The sequence below is a fragment of the Colletotrichum destructivum genome, chromosome 1 (genome assembly GCF_034447905.1).
Source record: "Colletotrichum destructivum chromosome 1, complete sequence".
NCBI lineage: Eukaryota > Fungi > Ascomycota > Sordariomycetes > Glomerellales > Glomerellaceae > Colletotrichum > Colletotrichum destructivum.
Genome location: NC_085896.1, coordinates 5,393,279 through 5,418,233, shown reverse-complemented (window position 1 = coordinate 5,418,233; position 24,955 = coordinate 5,393,279). Strand labels below are relative to the sequence as shown.

The 24,955-nt window shown below is 52.0% G+C and overlaps 8 protein-coding genes across 8 annotated transcripts; 5 read left to right on the top strand and 3 right to left on the bottom strand.

Moving 5' to 3' along the window:
- The first annotated feature begins 82 nt into the window (after positions 1-82).
- On the top strand, positions 83-2,365 carry CDEST_01641 (uncharacterized protein). Its single transcript, XM_062917800.1, has 2 exons — positions 83-669; positions 745-2,365. The coding sequence occupies exon 2, from the start codon at positions 1,050-1,052 to the stop codon at positions 2,103-2,105; it is 1,056 nt and encodes a 351-aa protein (XP_062773851.1). The 5' UTR covers positions 83-669; positions 745-1,049; the 3' UTR covers positions 2,106-2,365.
- Positions 2,366-4,792: 2,427 nt separating this feature from the next.
- Positions 4,793-9,070, bottom strand: CDEST_01640 (Putative P-loop containing nucleoside triphosphate hydrolase, NACHT-NTPase and P-loop NTPase; the record flags this gene model as incomplete). Its single annotated transcript, XM_062917799.1, has 6 exons — positions 8,927-9,070; positions 8,177-8,856; positions 7,673-7,840; positions 7,590-7,614; positions 6,923-7,474; positions 4,793-6,866 (listed from the first exon to the last, which is right to left on the bottom strand). The coding sequence occupies exons 2-6, from the start codon at positions 8,841-8,843 to the stop codon at positions 4,793-4,795; spliced, it is 3,486 nt and encodes a 1,161-aa protein (XP_062773850.1). The 5' UTR covers positions 8,844-8,856; positions 8,927-9,070.
- A 1,203-nt stretch (positions 9,071-10,273) lies between these two features.
- Positions 10,274-12,373, top strand: CDEST_01639 (uncharacterized protein; the record flags this gene model as incomplete). The annotated part of the gene is made up of 1 exon (XM_062917798.1): positions 10,274-12,373. The coding sequence occupies one exon, from the start codon at positions 10,274-10,276 to the stop codon at positions 12,371-12,373; it is 2,100 nt and encodes a 699-aa protein (XP_062773849.1).
- A 2,631-nt stretch (positions 12,374-15,004) lies between these two features.
- On the top strand, positions 15,005-16,424 carry CDEST_01638 (Putative FAD-binding domain, FAD/NAD(P)-binding domain superfamily; the record flags this gene model as incomplete). Its single annotated transcript, XM_062917797.1, has 2 exons — positions 15,005-15,273; positions 15,335-16,424. The coding sequence occupies 2 exons, from the start codon at positions 15,005-15,007 to the stop codon at positions 16,419-16,421; spliced, it is 1,356 nt and encodes a 451-aa protein (XP_062773848.1). The 3' UTR covers positions 16,422-16,424.
- Positions 16,425-16,469: 45 nt separating this feature from the next.
- On the bottom strand, positions 16,470-17,900 carry CDEST_01637 (Putative CoA-transferase family III; the record flags this gene model as incomplete). Its single annotated transcript, XM_062917796.1, has 1 exon — positions 16,470-17,900. One exon carries the CDS (start codon positions 17,898-17,900, stop codon positions 16,470-16,472), a length of 1,431 nt encoding a protein of 476 aa, XP_062773847.1.
- Positions 17,901-18,450: 550 nt separating this feature from the next.
- CDEST_01636 (uncharacterized protein) lies at positions 18,451-19,161 on the top strand (the record flags this gene model as incomplete). The annotated part of the gene is made up of 1 exon (XM_062917795.1): positions 18,451-19,161. One exon carries the CDS (start codon positions 18,451-18,453, stop codon positions 19,159-19,161), a length of 711 nt encoding a protein of 236 aa, XP_062773846.1.
- Positions 19,162-20,209: 1,048 nt separating this feature from the next.
- On the top strand, positions 20,210-23,421 carry CDEST_01635 (Putative purine-cytosine permease). The gene is made up of 4 exons (XM_062917794.1): positions 20,210-20,538; positions 20,607-20,774; positions 20,859-21,263; positions 21,336-23,421. Exons 1-4 carry the CDS (start codon positions 20,297-20,299, stop codon positions 22,024-22,026), a joined length of 1,506 nt encoding a protein of 501 aa, XP_062773845.1. The 5' UTR covers positions 20,210-20,296; the 3' UTR covers positions 22,027-23,421.
- Positions 23,422-23,555: 134 nt separating this feature from the next.
- On the bottom strand, positions 23,556-23,834 carry CDEST_01634 (uncharacterized protein; the record flags this gene model as incomplete). Its single annotated transcript, XM_062917793.1, has 1 exon — positions 23,556-23,834. One exon carries the CDS (start codon positions 23,832-23,834, stop codon positions 23,556-23,558), a length of 279 nt encoding a protein of 92 aa, XP_062773844.1.
- Between the last annotated feature and the right edge of the window lie 1,121 nt (positions 23,835-24,955).

Genomic DNA, 24,955 nt, shown 5'->3' with positions numbered 1-24,955 from the left:
ACATCCTCCATTCGACGGCTTACGGACACCCCTTGCGCCCTCCGCAAAAAAATCACTTGGCCCTCGCTCCGCCTCTGGAAGAATGGCTGTGAAACGGCCCCCAAGGTACTTCGCCAGCGACAAACTGCCCAAGAGTGACACGAGCAGCACGGCAGACCCCCCCGGCGAGAACCAAAGAGGTTTAGCTGGACCAGACGAAAGACTCATATCGGCCTCGGGGGGCCACTAGCAAGTTTACCACGAAGGCAGCAGTCTGACAGGGGGGAGCAAACATACCCTTGCAAGGAATCAATCTCCACCATGTCACCACCACCACCACCACCACAACCACTTGCGCCAATTCGGCCTACGATGCTTGGGATGCGCCGCTGTCTTTGCGGCTGATGCTGGTAACTGGCGACTCCCTCCCCCTGTCTCTCCCATGCCACCACCACTTGGAGCGCGCTTCTTCGGCCCTGTCAATACTTAATTCAGACGCGGAATCGCTTCGAGATGTCTTGCACCTCTCCTCTCCTCTTCAACATCTCCACTTGGACTATTTACACTTTGGTTCCTACTGCCTACGGAAGATAGACACCTGACCAATCCACACTCGGACTCTCCGCTCCTTAGGCAGGCCATTTTTTCAACACCCTGTAACGTCTTACACATTGTCTTCTCACTCGTCTGGTATATTACATCTTCCCTTGCCGCTTCCTCTCTTCTTCGTCAACAGACCAACCGACTCACACAAGCAAAAACCAGACCACACACATTGCAACACTCAGATCAGACCTTACCTCACATACTCAACTCGGCCTACCGGCACCGTCGCATTGTCTTCACACCGCGCCCCCGAAGCTCACTACATCGACAACACCATCGTGTACAAGCACAAGTCTCGTCGTTCCAAATACACCAACCGGGAACCTCAACCTTCAACTCCTTTCCCGAGGACTCCTTCCCCTCCTCAGCCAACCACCCCCGCGAAGCGAGTTCACTTCGCTCCGGAGGTCACCCAGCAATTGTCCCCGCGCACGCCGCGCTCTCATACGTTACAACAAAGCACCATGTGCTCCGCCGACATCTACACCGACGTCTTCCCTGACGGCCGGACAAAGGAGTACCAGGAGCCCAGCTACTGCACCACGGCGTCCCGCAGCGGCCGTCTCTGCGCCAACCCTGTCATCTACAACCACCCGCCCCGGTCCGTGTCTTATCCCTCGCCGATGCCCGCCTATCCCATTGCCGGACCCTCCTACTCGTTCCCGCAGCAGATGCCGCCCACTCCTCCGATGAGCTCGCCTCGTGGCACTTCTGCGGGCACCGACGCAGACCGCATCCGCCGGGACTCATCCTCCAGTGAGCGTCGACGCCGCCAGTCAGGCGTCTACGTCAACGGACAGAAGGTCCTAGATCTCAACCGCAAGAGCCGCACCCGCGCTGAGCGCATCGTCATCGTCGACTCCCCGCCCACGCCTCGCACGCCCCCCAAGCAGTTCTCATCGCCCTACACGGCGCCGCCCTCACCCAACGCCGGCGGCGACAGCTCCCACTTCCGCTACAACCATGTCCCGCGCGACTCCCTCCGCCCCATCATTGTCGACGAACGCACGCCGCGGTCCAAGGTGGAGATCGAGGTCGTCGACAGCGGCCACCACCGACATAACTCTTCCGACTCGCGGTACAGCCACGCCAGCGCCGGCGACGAGGAGCGCCGGCGCCGGCGTCGCGAGAGGGAGCTCGAGAGGGAGCGCAAGGAACGCGAGGAGCGCGAGCGCCAGAAGGCGGAGGAGCGTCAACAGCGCATCCGCGAACGGATCGCCGCGCAGAATGCCGACATCTCCCGCCGCACCGCCGTCCCCTTTAAACGCACATCCACAGGTTTCGGTCCTTCCCTGGCCGACCAGCAGCGAGAACAGGAACTCGTCGACGCCGTGCGCCGCTTGGAGATTGCCGACCGCCGAGCACGGGAGGCACGCGAGGCTCGCGAGCGGGAGGAGGAGGACGAGGCCCAGCGTCACCGGTTGATGGAGCGGATGATGCCCCGGCGCCGGGCAACTGTGGGACCGGGCAGCCGGAGGCACCGTGTGCTGTACGACGATGGCGTCTACCGATGGGAGTAAACGCACCCGAGTTTCGGAGACGGACTTGTTTTGATAGGCAAGAGAGAGTCATCTGATTTGATTTGATTTTCCTTGATTACATAGATAGATAGCGTTCTTTTCCTTTCTTGCACTGCATGCATGTACATTCACCTACGGGCGGGACTAGGATGGGCTGCCAGGAAGGCAATTGGGATGATACCACGAGAGGACAAGAGATGGGGTGGATGGAACTTAGGATAGTGATTTGAATCGAACAACACAGTCATGATTCAAATGAACAGTATTTCCCGTTTCCGCCGGTGACCATATCTTGACCAAGCAAGAATTTTTTGCATGATCAACAATGCAATTCGAGGCCTTGTGATCGCGTTAATTCATGCATGTCTCATTTCCGCCCCGGTCTTGGACGGAACCCCGAGGCCTCGGAGAATGCGACCCTTGTGTCTTGCCTTTTCTCCCCCCCCCAAGCACACCTCGGGATGCCGATTGCGAGACATCTGCAGCGTATCCGTGGCGTCTTATTGTTCGCGGGTTCCGCCCTAGCAGCGACAAAGGAATTGGGGGGAAGTGTTAGTGGCTCGTCGCGGGCCATTGCTTCGGTCTGAGTCAACTCCAATACCGTCCAGAGGATGAATTTATGGTAGGGATGGGGGGGATATAGATCTCGAGAAAGTATCCCTTATCACTAACCGCGAATTGACGGTCTTCTTTGAAGTTACCGACGAGACACTCGCTCTTGTCTTTTCGCCGTTGAGTTCTGTAGACCATGCGAGAACATCTCCTCCGGTCAAGTCAGTAGGTATCGGCAACAAAAACCCACGACTCAATGGCGGGGTCATAAAGGCAGGGGGTTCTGAGTGGTCCAGCCATTGTTGCCTAGCCCCGGTTCCACGGGTTTTGACAGCTGCAAGACATTCACAAAACCCCGATTACCTACGGTCAAGCACCTCGCGAACGGACCCGCGTCTAGCATCTCATTACCGTGTAAGTGGACGGGCGTTGGCGATGGGTGACAAGCGCGCTTAGCAGAGCGGTGGCGAGGGTTGATGCCTGCGCGCGCTCTGCGGGGGAACGGGACTAGCCTAGGCAACCCTCGCTCGCCTATCTGTGTGGGCTGTTGGTGGCTCGCTCGCGGTTGGCAATGCCCTTGGAGAGAGTTTGGAGAAGCTGTAGATGGCCGGACCGGGCCATCATCACTCACCTTTCAACCCTAGTGCGCCCCCTCGCGACAGGGTGTGTCCGATAAAAGATATCGCTGTCCATTCCCTTCTCGCTGCCTGAATGAAGCGTGCGGAACTCAAGGTTGCCAGGGAATGGCAATCTTTCTACCTTACTTTCTGGTGTTGAAGACAACTGAGACCAAGCAAGGACGAGACGGAGACCCGAACGAGACCGCATTGGCCTACCTGCAAATGCAGCCTCCCCCCACCCCCCTTCACCATCACACCCGGATCGGTCCCGTGCCAGTGATACCCGCTTCTCCGGGATTGGCCCGCCGAACGTGGTCCCACCCACACACCGAGAGACAAATCAGGCGCAACATCGCGGAAAGAGGTGAAGGAGAGGTGACGCATTCTGGCGGTGAAGACGAGAGGGTGTGATGGGAATGTTGGAGGGGCTTCGTATCTGTCGGATGTGCTTTGAGGAGGGGGATTCCTATGCCGGCGAATGGCATGCCTCCCCATCTACTGCTGGCTGTCGTGGAGATGACTTATCACTCGGCGAAACGAGTTCCTGATATCTTTAGAATCCGGGTCTAGTGTACTCTCGGGCTGATGGGAAACACCAATCATAAACTACGACGACTTTTGTCAGCACCTTTAGAATCCAGCCTCTGCGACGGATCCGCAGACGGCCTTTTTGCACAGGACATAAGTCACCTTGTCAAAGGTGGCCAGCGGCTGTGGCAGGCGTAGGGTTTGTAAGGGAATAGATGAAAGAGATGATGACGATCGTCCAAGCCCTCAGTTCTCGACCATCTCTTCAATGGTCAGGTATAAAACTTAACAAAGTCGGAATTTCGGCCCGCGGGAGCAGGTTCAGCACATTGAGGGGCTTGCTGTTGGCGCAAGCAACCGATGCTGACTACGCAGGCGTTAAAATACTCTTGCGGGGAATTCATTGTTTTATGAGGGGTGTTGAGAGGCGAGTGATGACGAATTCAGTTGTTCTGGAGCTGGGTTCTCACAATGGAGTATGCGGGCTTCTGCGAGTGATGCAGACCCTGCAACTATTTCTGTTAACTTTCATGAGCAAGAGGATATTAAATGACAGGCTTAGCTGGAGTAGCTAGGCCTCGGTGTTACAGCGACGTTTCTAGGCCCTTGTGTGGTGGGAGATATACAGCACTTCTTGGAAATGTTGGAAAAGCTTATTTGGTTCCTGATGGTCAGGCTGGTTTGTACAGAACGATAGAATCGGCAATGATAACGTAGATATAGGTAGGTATTGGGATTTGAATCTGGCCTCTGCAGTCCCTGACTGCTGAGATTCCCTTCAAACTCCCACATCCCTTGTTGAAATATATTAATCCCCTGCCCCAATTTCCTCCTTTGAGGACTGGCACCCCTCCCGGCGCCCTACTGGTGCTCCTCTTGTCCTGGCATTCTGCTTCCCCTCCTACGATCCCTCCCTGTTAGGGCGGCGGCGGCCCCCCCCCGGTGCCTCCGTTGCTATGGCACCTCGTCGTTGACTCAAATATGATACTACGCCCCTGCCCTTATCAAGATGCTTACCACTTCAAGATAATTATGGAGAATTGCATGGGACAGAGGTGACACTCCCTTATCATCGTACGTGTTGAGTTGAAGAGACGGGCCGATTTTGACTAATTCAAGCAGTACGTTAAGTTGATTTTTCCGAACCGCATGGTGTAAAACGGTGAGACCCTGAAAATCTGGTCGATTCACGTCAAGAGTGTTCGACAAGCGCTGCTGACGATCCAGCCCATAAGCCCGGATGGTTTTGACGACATGGGCGATGACGGCGGTTTTCCCTTGCTTGGCGGCGTGGTGCAAAGCTGTCAAACCGTTGTTATCCTGTATGTTGGCATTTGCTCCCCGCTCCATGAGTAGCTCGAAAATGGTGCTGTCGTCCCGGCATACTGCAATGTGAAGCGGAGTACATCCTTCGTTGTCTCGCTTGTCCATTTGCAACCCCTTTTCAAGCAGCAGCCATACCGTGGGCGCGTCGCAATGTCCTGCCGCCACATGTAGTGGTGTCATTCCATCACGGTCTACCACGTCAGGGTTTTTCATCGCTTCCAGCAAGAGCCATCCAGACGAAGAAGCACGTTTGCTCAAGGCGTGATGTAGAGCTGTCCATCCTTTCTTGTCCACAATGTCAGTCCTAGCACCATACTCCAAAAGAAGCCATACTAGTCGCTCGAAACCACTTAGGACAGCTTGCATTAGGGGCGTCAATCCGTCCTCGCAGGGGACATCTTTGTCGGCACCGTGCTCGATAAGCAATCCCACAGCAGCCGTATGGTTGTACCTGACTGCATGTCTGAGCGGAGTACACCCATAGCGGTCTGGGGTATCAGCCTGGGCTCTTCTCTTGAGCAAAAAACGAAGCAAATCGACCTTGCCGTACATTGCTGCTTCTCCCACAGGAGTCCAACCACTCTTGCATTCTCTGTTGATGTTTTCACCGTGCTGAATGAGCAATTCCACGACGTCCAAGTCGGCATAGCTAATTGCGAACCGCAGAGTTGACCATCCGTCATCACCCAAAACGTTCACATCTGCTCCATTCCTTGCGAGAAGAAGGGCTTCTTTCCGGAGACCGTTTTTCAAGGCCCATCGAAAGGGAGTCCATCTCTTGTTCCAGACGTCAAGCCTTGCACCTTTCTTGACTAGGAATTCTGTCGCACAAATATGCTCGCTCATCACTGCAAGGTGTAGCGGTGTATTCTCCTCCAAGTCTTTGCATTCGGGATCTGCTCCTGCCTCAAGCAACATGTCCACCAGATAGTCACGTCCGTACTTGGCAGACCAGTGGAGAGCTGTTTGCCCTTCGCTGCAGGCTGCGTTGATATCGGGCCAGTCCAGGAGAAGACTTTTAGCTATGTCTCGGAGATCATAATACACGGCGGCATGTAGACCTGTGACTCCCTTCACGGTGTGCGGGATATTCGAAAATCCAGTTGTGACTTGAAACGAGCTGGTTACTTTGGCGGAGTTGCGAAGAAAGTTCATTGCCAGGCTTTTGAGTCGTTCATTCTCGCCTGTGTGTCGGAAATGATGAACCCAATGGTTTGATGCGTATTTCATAAAGGCATAGTAGTTGATTCGCTGCTCCAGTTCTGATTTAGACTTTACAGTCTCAGGGAATGCGTCGTACGAGAGATAGTTGAGGCAAACAGTAGCAATGTAATTCTCGCCTGGAATTTCCTCTGGGCTTTTCATGAGGTAGCTCTTGACGGTCTCATGCATCGGCCGAAGAAGCTTGCTGGTTTGTTCGACGACAGCGATTCCAGCGCATGCTGAGATCAATTCATCTTCTTCCGGAATGTAGTCGTTGTCTAGGTATGTTCTGCGATCCCTCGCGGCGAAAGCATGACAAACCGCTTGTACGGTCAAGGGACTGACTGAAAACAGCAAGCAGGAAAGACCGTGTTTTGCCAATTGTTGTTGGGAAGGACTTTGCCTCTGGATTCTTTGCAGGGCCTTGTCGTAGGTTGTGGTGATATCCGGGAGCTTCGCCAGTGCCTCGCGGAGAAGCCCTGCAGTTGGACATGCTGCAAGACAGTCCATATCTGATTTCGCAAGTAGAAATCTGTTGGCCACTGTTAAGAAGAAAGAAATACCACGGGGGAATAACAACTGACGTACATTTTCTGAGCTCTTTTGATTATCGTCTCCACAGCGAGACTTTGAAATCCTGGGCTCGTTTTCTCAGCCTCTATCATGAATCTGTTGATTTTTTCACCGCCTCTGAAACGACTGACAACAAACATTCTCAGGTCTGCTTCTTGGGCTTGGATGCTGATTTCCGTTGGGTTCTTGAGCAGTTGCTTCAAGCCCATATGGGTTCGGGACGTTACCAGCAAATTAACACTGCGAAGTTGTACAATTGCTTGCAGGAAGTCTTGTCTAGTATTCGAAGGATGTTCGTGGCATTCGTCCAGTGCATCGACAACAAGGTACACTTTGGAGTATTTTTCAGCCATGGCTTTGATCATCGTAAGAAATCTATCGGAGTTTCGAGGGACGCCATTTGTTTTCCAATCGCTGAACTCATTTTCGATCTGATTGGCGATGTGCTCACTTTTTTGCTTCTTTAAAAGTTGAAACAGGAGACTGGCAAGCAGGTCAGCAACTGTAGGCTGCGACGCAGCCTCGTAGTCGAAATAGACGTAGATGCAAGCCGTAGGAGTATCAATCCTAGGCTCCAGTTCGGCCACAATGTGGTCGACAACTCTTGATCTTGGAGCTTCAAGTGTCAATATTAAGCTTTGATAGGGGTCTGCCATCGCGTTCACTTATAGAAGTGACTTACACTAGAATACTCTTCCCTGTGCCCACTGTTACATGCTGTCAGCTTTTACTCCAAGAGCCTGATAGAGGTTTCATATGACCTACAATGCCCATGACACCAAAGCAGTTTGCAACTTCCATCAATCCACTTTTTGAATGATTTTTGTTGCAGCAGCCAGTCACCAGTGCCATCTGTTCTTTGGCTTACCAAGCTGTTGTGCTTCGCAACGTAGCTGGTGCAAACAGGCTCAAGCAATTTTATGACACAAGACCCTTTTAGGGTTTAGCACGTCTCAAACATTTGTAGGTCACAAGAGCTACATACGAGTCAACTTTTGAGATATCCCACTGCTATTTGGTTTGTTTTCTCCTAGCAAAATGTGCTCATGTTAGTTTAATCTCACTTCTTCTATGTGTAAAGAATGCTGTATTGCAAACAGAGTACATTGACGCCACATTTATATAGGGAAGGGATTTTGTGTTCAACTTGAGAGATTTTGGAGAATGGAACAAACCCAAGGCAGACCCATGTGTACAGAAAGAATTGAAAGCCTGGGCTGAAAGTTTGAAATGTCAGTGACCATGCTGAAAGTTATCCGCCATGACCACCAAAAGAATTCGGTGACGGATGGGTTCCCTGGGGGGTCGCAGTACCGAAATACATATGCTGTCCCTCATAAGAGCTTGAGCCCCCATGATACAGTCTGCCTGATCCTGAAAGGACATACATATCTCTGCCAGCGTTCTGGTTCCACGTTGATCCAGACTTGTCTTCAAGATCGGAATCATCAATTGACGGTGGTACTTTTGTCATCTCCTGTCGGGCTTTCTCAATGTCATCCTCTTTCTTCTTTGCAGCCTCAAAGACTGCGTATGTGGAGAGAATCTGGAAGTCTTCCAGTATACTCTGCATCAGAGTCTCGACCCGAGACCTTTTGTTGCGCATGACGAACGCCCTGTAGACAGAGACCACAAACGCTCCATCTTCCGACTTGTCTTGCAATACATGCAAGAATATCTTTTTGAGCTCTTCAGCTTTCTCTTGGCAGTTTTCCAAAACTGATTTCAACGCACTGGCCTCGTTCTCGTCGGCATTCTTCGCAAGACCTTTTGCGTCTAGCAAGATCTCTCTGACCAGGGGTAGTCGAGCGTGAACCTGCTTGAAAGCTTCTGGCAAGCCATTGAGGTCCTTGATTGCGTCGTAAAAATCAATCGCCGTGTCGACAATAGTTATGATGGCACTGATAAGGCCGGCGATCTCGATTCCCGACACCATGCCGGGACGCAGGCTGATGCACTAGTCAATTGCTGACAGAGACACCCCGGGGACCGCTGGATAAACTAGAAAATTTTACATACCGTAAAGCAGTTGGTTATATTCAATCTAGCGAAGGAGCTAAACGTTGCCAAATGCCAAAATAATGAGGCAAGATTGTGGGCAGCGTGTCGGCAGGCAGGAAAGAAAGACCCTTGGAGCATGGGCAGGGCGAGATTTAATGCCAATCCGACTCTCCTTAGGCCGGATGTCCAGGCCACATATATCAATTTGTGGTCGTCTGGGAGGCTTGAGTTCAAACCAGGCTTGCCAGGAAAGACTGCTGCGCGGGTTGATACACTTGGAGCTTCACACACCATCATCACGCTGGCGGTATGCAACTCACATGCATCTGACGAAACAATAGTTGGAGGAAAGAACGGCAGGAGACGGCACAAAATTAGAAACAATTTCAGTGAGGCCTTATCCCGTTCAATTGGTGGATTTAATGCATACATTGGCAGTCATGAATGACGACGAGGACAAAACCTGCAGATGTTGGAAGCAGGCTCCGGATCCGCAACGACATTTTAAGTCTAGCCTGCTTACCTGCATTACGGAGGGTAGGAGTCGGTCAAAAAGATACAAAACGACAACGAGATATGTCTCACAAGATACATGCACAGGACTTCTGCCATCGCCTACCCTTACCGCCCATCCACCTCCACCAAAAGCCCGGCTTCCTGCAGGCTATCCTCTAATCGAGAGGCAGCCAGAAACAATAACAATTTCATTGAACGGTTTTAAACCAGTCTCTACTGACATGCTGACTCTCATGCTGTCGAATGGATGGAAACAAGGCAGGTTTTGGTAGTTCAATCATGCAGTCTACTAGACATGTACCAACATCAAACAAATCTTGGCCCTCTCCGTCGCTGTAAAGTCACATAGCCTCCCAGCTCACCAACTCGTACACAAGCGATCCCTACTCAGGTGGCAGGGCACAGCCGCCTCAAGTTGCATTAGCGGTGTCGGTATGTCCTTCGGGTAGGCCACCCAAACGTCTGCATGGGACCATACTGCAGGACTCGAGAAATAACGTATCAATAATACAGGTATATGCAGCTTGTTTTTCCCCCCATCACACTGCAGTCATTCATTTTGCATGCCAGAATATCCGCGACTGTGAGTACGTGTCATACCAGCATCTAGCAGCTCCCCTCTATTCCTCATCTGTAATTACCTCATGGTGCCATTTTCCTGAATATTCTAAACTGGTTGCTTCCACCTGTTTGAAAGCAACGCAACGCACAGCGCTATCACCAATAGTAACCGAACTGTAGGATCGTTAGGCTGTTCCTCCGCTTGGATTTTCGAGTGGCATCAATCCTCGAAGACAGAAGACTACTGGGGCAACGGTCCAGTGAGCACACGACACAGTACTCGGCAACATGTCAAAACCCCGTGGGTTAAGACCGAATCCGGGACAACTGAATGAGTCTGAATCCTACGATCTCCCTCGCGAAACATCACGGCGTGATGATCCACCCACGATAATACGAATTGCAAGTGGCAAGAAGCCTGAAGTTTTGCCTCCATCTCGCAAGAGCCGCATCCCAATATCCGTACATTCGCCAGACAAACAATCCCGAACTCAGAGACCCGTGGATCGTTACATGCGAGGCACAGTAGAGCCTCCCGAAAGTAACTTCGCAACGCCAGCCTTTGGCACCCTGGTACATCAACCTCCCATGTACCACTATCCTTCATACTACGCCGGCGCCGACATGCCACGATACTATACTGGGCCTCATCCTGGTGGTATGCCATCTCCAGTACCTGCCCCTGTTACAAAGGACACAAGCAACAATGAAGAAATGGAAAAGATTATCCGCGACGTACTAAAGGCAAGACAAAGTGACCAAGAGACTATCCAGAAAACTGTTCTGGACGCAGCTCTGAGAGGGGTGACCGCTGCAGTACGAGATATGCAAGACAAAACGAACCTAGACATCGAACGAGAGAAAGTAAAGGCTACAATGTTTGCAAGGGACACGGCGGAGAGAGAAGAGAGAAAACGGAAGGAGATTCATGACCAGGCGAGACAAGAGGTTGAGACCGAGTTCGCTCTGAAAGCTGCCATGCACGAAAACATGATGCAGAAGATCCGAGAAGAGCTTCGTCAGGAACAGGAACGTAAAGCCGTAGAGGAAACGGAGAGAAAGGCGAAGGTGCGGGAAATGATGCAGCAGGAGGCCATCAGACTAAGGAGCCTTTACGGCTTCGAAGCAAGAGCTTCTCCCCAACCACCTTGGGAATACCATACACCTCATGTGAGACCTTATTCCCAACACGGAGCACCAATTTCAGTTATGGACTATTTGGTTGTGGACCCAGCGCTGGGGGAATCTCGACCCAGACCATCAACGTCTCGCCAACATCGGAAGCATCGCAGCCACGCGCTGACCTTGGAGAGTTCGGAAGACGAATCAGAACCAGCCTCCTTGGTCCCCGATCCTCATGAGGCCTGGCAGAGAGACGTACCACCATATGCGCCGTCTGTTCCCTTGAGCTCGGGGGGCTACTCACATTCATGGCAAGCATCTCCCCCTGGCCGTACGTCTGCGGAACGGAGCTTTATTAGAAGCCGCGGCCGTTCGAATGAACAGGAACGTCCGGCTACCATACTCTTAGATCAAATAGAGACCGACGGTCTCCATTTGAACGGCACCACACGCAAAGGCACTGACACTTTAGAAGACCAGCAGAATCTCAAAGAAGATTCGGAGGGGGATGAAGACTCGGATTTCTATACGAGTGCCAGAGCCAGCCCAATACAGCCAGACGACACGGCCGAGGAAAGATGGAACAACGCTGAAAAGGGTCAGAGTGCAAAAGAAGAATGCCGACACAACATAGCAAATGACTGGACTAAAAAACCGGTATTCCCAGATGACTCTGGCGGCGATGACAGGGGCAACATTGACTGGCCCACAATGCCACAGTTCGGACACGAAGGGCCTACAATCTCGAACGGGCCGAAAGAAGAGATCGAACAACAAAACCTGTTTTCGTTGCCGAACCATCAAGGCATACTTCCCATACTGCCTCATAGTCACCAAATCGATCTGAAGACAGCCTTGGCAGACGATCTACGTCAAGCTCAGGTTCAGCAACGGCCTGGGAAGTCAAAGAAAATGTTCCCTTCAAATGGGGTAGCTGTTCCTGTTTCTCCCATGATACAGTTGTCGGACGACTATCCTTATACAAGCAATGACGGGAACAAGGATTGTCAATTCGCCGAGGGCTTCCGCAGGAGCACCAGCCCTGTCCGGTACCCTTATCTTCCCAAGCCCTCGGAACTTAGCTTGGGAGGACAGAGCTTTGGTTCTTTGCAGCAGAAGCAACCCAGCACGACACATGTACCGATGGTTCCCATGGTGTTTTGGGCCATGACACCCGTTCGATTCGAGTTCCGGTCGACGAGCCCTCCAGTGCCACGGCCACAGGGTCAGGCAGAAGGCCCCAACCCACCAAGCCCAAACAGTTGACGATATAATGCGGAGCAGCGTAAAACTGCTCGGTTTCTGTTGAAAACGGACTCCCTTGGGCTCGAAAAGAGATTCAAAACAGTGTTATGGAAGTTTACGGACGAGTAAAGAGGTCAATAGCGATTATAGCAACTATTAGATGGGATATCCCTCAAACCTAGCTACATAGACCTCATAAGGTCGATAAAAGTATTTCAGCCTTTTGGAGCTTCAGTGATATACTGCTAGCTACAATAATATCGCGTAATATACCATTGAGTCAAAAGAATTTTCAGTGCTCGTACATTTGTCACCTCTGCTGTCAACATGGCTTGAAAAGGCTGGGTACGCTTTTCCAGCAGCAGACACAGTCTTAAGTCCTTAAAGCAGCATTGTGTAGGATTTGTGCCATTAACAATTCTCAGAGACCAAATATAAGAGACAAAGCGGTTCTGCAAAGTGTTGCTGGGATGTCAGGTATGTTTGTGTCTTTCGTTAGTATATATGAAAGCTGTGGATGTTGGTCAACTAAAGATTGGCGTCATTTGATGTGATAAAGGGGAGGGCGTCTACACCCGAATTGACGCCTTGCCAGTTTCCTGCTTCAAGAAAACGCAAGTCTTCCGTTTTGTTCCAGAACTCCAAACAACAGTGTTCTTGACTTTATATTTCTTTGGTATCGCCAATCCAGGGTGTTCCCCATTTTTCAAAGGCAACTTGGTCTACTATCTCCATGTCGTTTCGCTGGCTTTGGTGCATGTACTCAACAACCTCTCTCTATCGAATTCAAGGTTTTGGCAAGGTTATTAAACAACTACTTTCCTTTTGTCTCTCCAAATATGATAAGTATGATTTGGCGGAAAAGGGCACCCCTGTAAGCCCATCAATCAGGCCAGGTGGTCAGCTGTGTGAGTATTGAGGTACGGGGCTCTACGGTCTTGCCGCTCTAAAAACCTTAATGCTATGAAGCATCTCATGCACCGAAAGGTGTTGATAGTATGCCACTCTTATCTTCACATCTCTGGTACTACAATCAGCATGTTTATATCTGCGTCTTACATCAGTGACAGATTACTGTCGAGTTGATGTCGACTGACATTACCCATACCATGTTGAGCCACCTTATGCATGCCTGAATCTGAGTTACGTTCTCTGAAAAGTCTGTGATAATCTAAGACGAAGTGCATCGTTCTGCGTTGAGGATCATTCAGGACTACGGTACGGCTTTTCTAACAACAGAAAGTGAGAGAAATTCATGCGGTTTGACTTGAGATACAAGTTGAGAAAGTAGGAACGCAGTTCTACATGGATTCTTCTTGAATTACTACAGCACCCAACTAGAGTTAACCACTCTACGTCCTTTGAACAGAACTTTGTGATAGGACAATATCAATATATTGAGACCATTGGGAATGTTGCTTGGAGCACAAGTCAATGTCCAGTGGGCTAGAGTCAGAAATCATCGCTGTTGGTTTGCACTCTTACGGTTCAAGTCTTGATGTCATACCTCTAGCCACTTAGGCAACTACATTTCAGTTCTATTCCTAGCAGCCTGGAAAAACAAAATGGAAGCCGCGCAGGGTCGATCTCCGTCACAATTTGTAGCACCCACACGAGGCATTTGAAAAAGAGATTAAAAGACGTTCATAGACAGAAACAATCCTAACGAGAAAGAGAATATATATGAACCCTGTGAATAAGCTCTGAACGCCTCAACAGCTGAATTTGAAGATTTATTGCTTGTATGGAGGCAGGAAATTGTTAAATCAAGAAATCCGCTAGAGTAATGGGTGATCTAAAGCTCTTTGTAAGAATGAATGAAATCTGTCCCTCCAGTAATAGCATAAACTCCTTACATGTCGCTGCGCAAACTTTGCTTTGGTCTGTTGTTTTTTCAATCCTGCACATTGTGAAATCAGTCCTTGCAGGTGAAAGTTTGAATCTGTTCTTAATAAGCAGATTGAACGCTCCTAAAATACAAAAATGAAATACCACTTGTGACGAAGGGATAGGACGTGCTGGAGATTGAACTGGACCCTGCTTTGCCCTTTTCTATCCAGATCATCAGCCAAATGAAGCTAGAGAAGACACCGTTTATTTCAGCAAGCTGCTTGTGCCTAGAAGCAAAGTCACAGTCATCAAATTCTGGGTCTTCAAAATCGAAAGTTTGGGCTGTAATGGCTACTAATTAGTTTTCGACTTTCCAGAGTTAACTGACACAACACCATCAGATCCCTATTCTCAACTTACCGTTCTGGCCAATATGCTTATCTCGGTCTCCGAAGAGCCCCCAGGACTTCAACACCTAAATCCAAGAAAAATATGGAATCATGTACCCCAGAAACTCCTACTAGGCACAATTATGGACTCAATTCCAAACTGACGTGGGGTTGAAGTCCTTTATCGGCGTTGGCCGGATTGCCAATCCGCTCCGTCGATGGCGCAATGCAGGAAGATGGCCCGATGCACAGTAATCATTGGGCGGATTATCTGCGTTGTTGCGAAAGCATAAAATGCCTCGCAGGCCACGCCTGTGGCGGGTGGTTTGAGTTGATCATGCCAATCCAGAGCCAAGCTATTGTTTTCAACGAATCCGATCATCGTCATAACTGTTTGTAGCTTTTCATTTTGCAGTGGCAACTAACTACCACAATGACAATTAAGAGCCACCCAACCCCAAAGCCCCTTAAGGTTGCCATCATCGGCGGTGGTCCCGGTGGACTAGGCGCCGCCATCGAATTTGGAAAGCTAGACTACGTCGACTGGACACTTTACGAAAAGAAACCCCAAATCAGTGAGACCGGAGGCGGCATCAGTTTGCAACGACACACGTGGAGGCTGCTGGAGTTGAATGGGGCAGCCAAGAACATCCACCCAGACGATTTCTTCAGGTCACCAGACGGCACGAGCGGACAGCAAAGGTAGCTAGCTTCAGCGAAACGAGACGGGCCTATGTCCAGAACGCTGACAATTACATCACAGAAACGGCAGAACCGGCAAGCTTCTGGAGCAAAGCAGCCACCCCGCAGACACGCCGCCCCAACAGCTGAGCTGCCGCATGGTGCGGGCGAAGCTGCAAGCCGCCCTGCTCAAAGATGTCGACCAGTCGCGTGTCAAGACTTCGAAAAAGCTGACCAGCATTCTGGTTCTGCCGAATGGCAAGGTTGAGATCAGTTTCGAAGATGGCTTCACCGACGAAGTGGACTTGCTGGTGGGTGCTGACGGAATCCGATCGGTAAGCAGAATCCACAGCACCAGCAGCCCGATCCGGACGGTCCAGGAAGCTGACGGGCAACAGTTTGTGAGGTCGTTTGCCTTCCCTTCGCACAAAATCAAGTACAACGGCCAGTCGGCCTACCGCACCATCATCCACAGGCCAACGGCCGAAAAGATTGACGGGATCCCGCAGTCCCCCGTCTTCTGGCAGAACACCGGCGGGAAGTACGTCTTCACGTGCCCCCTGGGCGGCGACGACTTCGAGGTGACGGCGCGCATCCGCCGGCCAATCGAGGGCCAGCAGCACGTCAGCTGGGGCCGGCCCTTTGACTTCTCGACCATCGCGTCGGAGTACGACGAGTTCTGTGAACCCGTACGAAAGGTCATACAGCTTGCCGCCCAGGGCGAGACCCAGGAGTTCGCCCTCTTCTCGGGGCCGCGGCTGGAGAGCGTCATCTCCCACGGCGCCCTGGCCCTGATCGGGGATGCTTCCCACCCCCTCTCGGGCGCGTTCGGCGCGGGCGCCGGGTTTGCGCTGGAGGACGTCTATGCCCTGACTCGGAGCATCGACTGGGCTCAGCGGAACGCAAAGGGCCTGCCTGCGGCGCTGGATCTGTACGACCAGATTCGGTCTCCGCATTACCGTGACCTGTACGGGGTTCTGGACAACTTTGCGGCCCTCAACTCCGCGCTGCTGGCCGAGAAACTCCCCGTGGAGGAGGAGATTGAGGAGCGTGTAAGGAGGGCGGGCGAGAGTAGGAGTACTTGGATGTACCATTACGAGATAGAAAAGGCCGTCGATAAGTTCCTCGGGGCAACTGGCGAACCTAGCCAGGTGGCTTCTGTGCTCTGAGGCATGGTTTACGTACAGCGTCATATTCTACACAATAACGTACAGGACTCAGCTGAGCCATCGAGGCTCGTCCGTTCCCAATATCTTTGGCATGACATCCCAACCAGGCTCATGACCCTCGACCGTGGCAGAATGCTTGAGGTACTTCATCAGCCCAAAGTCCGTCTCCCTCCTTTCGAAAAGGTTCTCCGGTAGGTCATTTGTGATGTCGGGAGCTTCAAACCCTGTCTTGCCTGCATACTGGCCGAGACTTCTCAGGTATTTCATCACACCCCCCAGCGAAACGTCCACAACCCAAGAGCCACCTTCTGTTGCGCGCTTGTAGAGCGCCGCAGATATTCCAGAAGCTAGGAAGTACCCAGCGCCGTGGTCCAGAGCTTGGCAAGGCATGGGTCTTGCAGGCTCTCCGGCCCCAAAGTGCTCCGCCTCCGACACGTTCATGCCGCTACACGTCTGGACTAGGGAATCGAATCCCCGGCGGTCGGACCAAGGCCCGTCGGGACCAAACGCCGATAGGTTTGCCACGACGAGTCCCGGATTGGCCGCAGCCAGCTCCGCCGGGGACAGACCGTGGGCCGCGAGACTGCCCGGCCGATACCCTTGTATGAAGACGTCTGCGGTGCGGAGAAGCTCGAGAAGTCTGGCCTTGTCCGAAGGATCCCCGATGTCGAGCTGGATCGTGCGTTTGCCGCGGCCGAACTCTCGGTCGAGCGGGGGCAGACCCGGGAGATGGGGGGATGTGACCCAGAGAACGTCTGCTCCGTGCGCCGCGAGGGTCTTGCCCGCCACGGGGGCGGCTATCACGCGGCTCAACTCGACGACTCGGAGGCCTCTGAGGCATCGATCCGTACCTCCGGAGAGATGGTCAGGGAGGCCTTTGGGCCCGTTTCCGAGCTTTCCGAGCAGGATGGGCTGGTTTGCGATGGCGGCAGACTGAGGGTGGGCATCCCACTCGTCGTAAGTGCGGAGGGCGTAAATTGCCAGGCCGCGTTTGATGCCGGTTGTCTCCAAGTCGATGCTGCGCCAAAGTTTCGTTTTGGAGGCAACGTCATCACGGCTGGCCTCCAGAGGTAGTTGAAGCAGTCGTAAAGTTCCGAGGCGATGGTGCGGGAAGGAATCATGAATACGGACGTGGCCGTCGAGAGTCTTGTGAAGACCTCCCACGTTGCCCCATGTAGACTGAGGGGGCTCGCCTTCGATCTCGTAAAGTCTTTCGGATTTGAACTCAGCCAAGGCATGATGGTGGGGTACGGAGACCCGTGGTACATGATTGCTGTTGCGGAGAGAGTGGACGAGGGCAGCTGTCAAGGCTGATAAAGCGATCGAACTCTGTGCAAGGTGGCCGATCTTGAATGAGGAGGGGCAGACCGGACCACCCGTGGTGTCGATTTTGAGTGCAGAAATGGCATGTTTTGGCAGGCCGAGATGAGCCCAGACCTCTTGGACGATATCTGTAGAGCTAAAGGTTGAGCGATCCATGGTTTTTGGCCTACGAGAACAGACAAATCTGCGGGGTTGTCTGTATCTAAAAGGCAACGAAGGTTGCGGGGGCTCCGGGCCGGGTTTGTTTCGTCGATGACATGCTATGCTGCCTCGGCAGTCAGAGCCGATCACGGACGTCGGCGCGGGGCCGGCTGACGACGACTTCTTGGCCATGAAAGATGCCCAACTACAATAGGTTTGTGGTAGAAACCATAGTTTTTGACTTGAACTTATAGGTCGATTGAAAGGCCTACTCGCTCTCGTATGCATCGTCGTTCAACCACCCCGCTCATCCTGAAGCCTAATTAATTACGATTGGGTTCACATCAGGTTGCTCGTGGTCCTGCAAAAATGAGGCGGGCCGACATGTGCATCGGGCGCGTTATGGCAGGCAAGCAATGTATGAGTGTCATAACTATAAAAAAGGTGGAGGGCCGTTGTTGCATTTGCAGATTTGCTCTTGACGCAGGATTTCGACACTCTCATACAAATACAGACTACCTAAGCAACTCACTTCATCGTTCCCCATACCGCTATCCAGTCCAGGATGTCTACTTCCACTCAAAACCAGCCAGGCCTTCAGGATCTCCTGAAAGTCATATGTCCAGTTTACATCACCTTGGAAGAGGCCCGGCTTATATGTAATCAGTTTAAAGGCTCGTTTCGACCCAATCGACAGGTTTTGTGGAGCGGCATGGAGCGACAAGCGGCACAGAAATGGGCGAATGCACATGACTATCAGACCCTGACAACGGCCATGGGATCTCTGAGAACGTTGGAAACTTCAAAGAAAAGAAAAAAAAGAAGCAAGTTCATGAAGGGCGTATCGGCTATATTTTCGTGGTTTATATCTCAAGGCGACTGGGTGGGAATACTACTACCACTACCTCCGCAGCAATTCCATCCCTCCGGCTCGACCAGCCTGCAGGACTTGGAGATTCCCATTGTGAAAGGACTTCTCAGGGGCGGGTGTGTCCAGAGAATTGGCGTGTTCCATCCTGAAGCAGCAACTATCACGGCGAAGAGTTCGTCGCACCAGCTTTGGCCGAATGATGAGACCAGGTCGTGGATTGAACGTTTCGGAGCCGCCACCAAAGCTCGTTTCTGGAGGGCTGTGAAGAGACCTAGGCCCGGCATTGGTATGATGAATAACTTTTCAAACGGGGAGCCCCCTGATGTCAGCGCTGATGGAATGTTCAAGAATCCCTTGGCCAGACCTTGCGACGGCTGCATCAGTGTTCTGGCGACATGGCATTGAACGCTCCGAACGCAGGTCAAATCACCTCTCAATCCTCAGGTTCCAATACTCAGAATCAGCCTGAGAAGAAGAAGAAGAAGAAGAACAAAAAGAAGAAGAAGGGCGGGGAAAAGAAGACGAAAGCCGGCGACACACTTCCCGGGGCGGCATGAGGTCGCAGAAGCGCAACGGCCATGGGACAGCAATTACGACTATAGCCTACTGATCAAACAGGTCAAACGATTGGGAATGATTTGGAGGTGAGTTTGATACAACGTCCCACGGGTCCGCCCAAAAGAAAGGAAAGTCCAAGAGTCTACGGGAATCGATCGGAGAGGCGAAAAATGGCAAGTTTCGGCGCTTTCAAAAAAGTTAGTGTGAGGAGACCAAACCGCGACTGGCCCCGGTGCTCCATCGATATTTTCAATGCAACAGTTGGGAAAGATAACGGCCAATTTGGACAGACCGGTGTGTAGTCTTTCAAAAGGGCGGCGGCATCACAAGGCTTGCCGTTTGTCTACAAGAGACAAACTTCTGGGGCAATGCGCTTCCGTTTATCTTGACGCCAAGAATCGTTCCATACCGCGCTCAAATGCTTGCAAGGGGTCGTTTTTTTGTCGGATATCTTGCTCATATGCATGTACTTCTAGGCTGAGTGTGGCAGTGGCAGAATGAGAGTCTAAATGGAATCAGACTGAAAACGTTGGTAGTTAGTTAGCTAGTTACAACACCTCAACACAGACAGGTCTTGGACTTACCACTGAGACGAACTCGTCCCGGGACTTCAATGTTGTTAGTGGTACACCCACCAACGACATTCCTGGCGCACACATTACCTCCCTCCCAGGCTCTCAGCACACAGCTGACTGTCATGAAGCAGTTAGGCGGGTATCATTGCTAATGGAACGACACCCACTTTGGAACGCCAAACCCGGCGGGAATAATGAACTGATGGAGACATCATTAGTCAAAGGTTGACTAAGTCGCATTTGGTTAATTATGATATGATATACATGCCGTGCACGGACTCTCCACTACAAATTTTCATATCTAAACTACCACTGACGATATTGAGTCATCGTCTCCATCGTCTCTTTCAACTCCAACATTGACGTGTGCACGTTCCCACCACGTTGCGGGACGTTTGTATTTTGAGATGGCCGACAACCTCGAGAGCCAGCGCGACCAATCGCATCATGACGACAAGCAGGCCAGGGAGAGTCCCGACGTGCAACAGCATCAACCTGGCCGCCATGGCAAAAGCCTCGTGCGGCGAGTCCTGATGGCCGGCCGGGTCGAGGAGGGCGGCATCGAGCCCATCCCGCTCGAGGCCCGGACAAACACCAAGTACTTCAACGCCTTTACAATCTGGTGTTCGATCAACACCAACATTCTGGCGTGAGTCTCCGATCGCCCCGTGGGATTTCGTGTTTGCTTCTTGTCTTTTTGCTGACTTCTACCGACAGCATCACCTTCGGCATGTTGGGTCCCGTCTCGTTCGGACTCGGCCTGCGGGACTCGGCGCTCGTGATTCTCTTTTTCAACCTCTTGTCGACTCTGGCCCCGGCGTTTCTGTCCACTTGGGGCCCCAAGACAGGCATGCGCCAGATGATCCAAGCCCGCTTCAGTTTTGGGTGAGTCGAAACCGCACCCCCAGGCGTGATGATACCTGATGTCCCTAGCTGAGTGGTCGCTGACGGGGTCGTACGTATCCTCAGCTATTACTTCGTGTACATCCCCGTCGTCCTCAATTTGGCGACCCTCACTGGGTTCTGTGTCATTATCTGCGTGATTGGAGGACAGTGCCTCTCGGCAGTCTCCGAGGGCGACCTCTCCACCGCCGTCGGTATTGTCCTGATCGGCATCGCGGCGCTGTTGATATCCTTTTGCGGTTTCAACGTGCTGCACTTCTATGAAGGCTACGCCTGGATGCCGGCCCTGGTCGCCATCATCATTGCCGTGGGCTGCGGCGGCCAGCAGCTGAAGCAGCAAGCTGCGGCTGAGCCGGCAACTGCATCCGGGGTCCTCAGCTTCGGCGGTGTCATCGCGTCCTACATGCTCCCGTGGGCTTGCATCGCGTCCGATCTGACAACCTACTTCGATCCCACAAAGCGCCTCGTATCGTGAGTTGCTAAAACCAGCACCCTTCCCCCCCCTCGTCGCCATTCAGTGCCCACGCTTACTCTCTCTTTTAGCCACCGTATCTTTGCTTACAGCTATCTCGGACTGGTCGTACCGACCATCCTGCTCATGACCTTGGGCGCGGCCATTGGCGGCGCCATGGGCAACATCCCCGAGTGGCAGGACGGCTTCAGCAGCACCTTGGTCGGCGGCGTTCTCGGAGCCATGCTCGCCCCGGCCGGCGGCTTCGGCAAGTTCATCCTCGTCGTGCTCGCCTTCACCCTGCTGGCCAACATCTCCGGCACCATGTACGCCATCACGCTCAACTTCCAGACCCTGATCCCCACGTTCCGGCTGCCGCGGTACGTCTTCTCCGTCGTGGTGACCGCCATCATCATCCCCATCGCGATCCGGGCCGCCCACGACTTCTTCCTCAGCCTGGAGAACTTCATCGCGCTCATCGGCTACTGGTCGGCGTCGTTCATCGGCATCGTGGTCGCCGAGCACTTCGTTTTCCGCCGCGGGAACCACAACCGGTACGAGACTGCGATCTGGGAAGAGCCGTCAAAGCTGCCGTTGGGCGCCGCAGCTATCGGGGCTGCCGTGCTTAGCTTCGCTCTTGTCGTCCCGTGCATCTCTCAAGTGTGGTTTACGGGGCCCATCGCAGTCACGACGGGAGATATTGGCTTCGAAGTCGCGTTTTTCCTCAGTGGTCTTCTATACCTGCCTCTGCGTTACGCCGAGAAGCGGTTGATGGGACGGTAATGCGGCAAGCAGAATCGACTTCTTACAAAAGTGATACTGCGCCGACAGTAATCAAAGAAGTAGCAATGCCTTGAGATTGCAAAATCTATGTGAATCATACCTTGATAACATGATAACTCAATCACACAAACACCATTTATCGAACGGGTGTGGACGGCATGAAGAGCGAACCAGTCCCTGTGGCATACTTTTATTGAGGCATCTTCACAAGCAACCAACAGCTGGTGTTTAAACATTGTCTTACTTTTAGGCTAGTCGTCCACTTGTGACAGCTGTTTTGGTCATAGAAGTCGATGCCCTATTTTGCAAGTGATTTCTCAGAGAGAGTATCAACGTTATCAACCATTCACTCACAGCCACATGCAAAAGGCGCCACTGCCAGTTCAGAGGTGACGGAAAGGTTCGAGATTAGGATAGAAAGGAAATCTTGGAGTTCAGTTTTAGTCCTTGACCTCTCCGGGGCCTTTCTTGTTGACCGGCGTCGACTACATGTTGCGGGCGAGCTGGAACACACGTCCCAAAAGTCTATTTTCCGAGGGACTTGTAACTTTTGCGCTTCGCCGTGATCAAAGGGGAGTTCTATTCATTAAATCTTGTCAGAACCTCTTTTCCGTGCCTTGTCGAACCACCCCTTTCGATAAGTACGAGGCCGCCTCCAAGAGCGAAACACCTGGGGTTATCCGGAGAAGCCTCAAGGACCCTCGGTTCAGCCTCTCTCTCACACAAAAGAGCACACGCGTCAGCGTCACCAAGTCTGGTCCTCAGATATGGATTTCCTAAAGAAGAAAAAGACTTACGCGTAACTTCGAGCTTTGCCAGCCGCCTGTGAGACATTCACTCCGAGGCATCCGGCCTCTGACTCAATCACCTCCCTTGACCTTCAAAAGGGGCGCAGATGGTGAGGATACCCAAGAGGGCTTCTGAAGCGCTGCTGAAGGGTTCCGGATGGGTCTGGAGATTTAGCCTTTAAAGATTTGGAGGTCTGCCGCAAACATGACGCCTAAGAGATTGCTAGTCGGATCGGGGCCCCGCGAACGGCCTTGCTCTTCCCACCTAACAACAGAGGTTTGATGACAAGGGCGGGGGCCAGAAGACTCGGAACTTCAATTTGATTCACAGGAATCAATGAGAAGATGTCTCATGAGAGGTAGAGCATGTCAGCTCTTGGGAGAGTCGAGAAGTGCACAGGGCGCCCTTTAAATACCTTCAGACCTGCGTAAGATATGCATCTTGTGATCATCAAGTCCGAAGATCAGACTTGATGCTAGTCACACCACGACACATATTTTCGAGCTCAGCTGTGTCTACCACGGAAAATAATATTGTTTCTGTAGTAACAAGAAACGCAGGAGTGTAAAGCTTTGTAAGACCATTGCCATTCTGGACGTGATAAACCAAACCCTTCTGTCCAACCTCTTTACTAACCCTACGTATTTTCCAATATCCACCTTATGCTACTCAGAATCAACTTAGAAGACCTCATTTTTGACTCTGCTGTCGTAATGCATGTCCAAGATAGATCTAGCTTGCTAGACGCAGCGGATCTTCGAGCCTTTAGGCGGCTTGAAACCAGCTACTTTGCAGCAGTCCTCCTTCAGCCCTTTGTCGCGACCTGGACTCGCCCCATGGGCGACCTCGTACTTGTACAGATTGCAGTTGTGGAACTTTTCGTTTTGCGAGCCGGCGGTGTTTGGATGACCCCTCTGCTTCCTCGGGATGATCCGCAGCACGGGTGCATAGAAGGGTGGAAGGCCGAAGGCGGTCCCTACGAGAAGAAAGAAGATGATGGCGCGCCAGAATGTCAACATTTTGATAAAGATGGATTTGGTTGATCAGACGAGGAGTTGTGTAATAGTGATACTAAGATGATGGCACAAATGCTTGTTGGATTCTACACCCTGTGTTTGCAGAAACTCGTAAGGCGCATTACTTGGTTCTTATACCCGACTTGGCCTCCTTCATCACGCGCAACCCGCGCGACTTGCGAAAGCGAAAGAATTACTTTACAAGTTCTAAAATAAATTTCCCTCTACGTAAAGCATGCTTTGTGTGTTGATCTGGAGCGGAAGCAACTGGAATTGAGGCAACGCCTGGAAAGAACGAAATTTGCGATGCTCTGGAGTTATTACAGCAAGTCAGCTAAAACTGATGGTCTCACAGGGTCTCTCGATTGAGAATATGAAGAGGCAAGAGTACTTCTATTTGTGTTGGGTTGGTGATGCGTGAAAGGAAGACTCCGCCGCAACAGCTGGTGATGATGGCCTTGATGTGGCTGGATCGACGGGTGAATCCGCTTCATCTGATTGGTCCATCAACTGGTCGACTTCACTTTGCTAGTTGGAACCCGGCTGGGCATCCAACAAAAGCTTTCCGGAAGAGAAGCTTTTTCGGATTCTCCTAAAGTCTAAACATCCTTTGCAGATCCCTCATACATCGTAGCATAAATATCCTTGATAAATTGGTCTATAATCCCTGTACACTTGACGCCTGTCATGCTTAAAGACACCTTATAGCTTAGCAGCCAGCAAAAGGGCAGCAGGGTAGCAAAAGACAGCAGCAAGAGACAGCAGCAAGAGACAACAGCAAGAGGCAGCAGGGAAAGACAGTCTGCAGTAGGGCAGGAAAGCAGCTTAGAAGACAAAAAGCAGCTTAAGGGCAGCCAGCCAGCCAGCCAGCAAGAAAGCCAAAGAGCCTGTCGAAGGGCTTGCCAACTCACTGCCGTGTGGGGGCGGGGCAGCTTCGCTTCCGCTCCGGGAGATTCGCTGGAGGGCTTTCACACCCTTACTCCTTCAGCGTCTGAAGTCTTTGTTGTCGTAAAGTTCGTCAGGATTCACCGTTACCGGAAAACAATAATTCGTTGATGCAGCATGAGTACCCAGCGTAGAGCAGCCAACGAACTCAGTACTGTGATAGGCTGAGGACCACATAT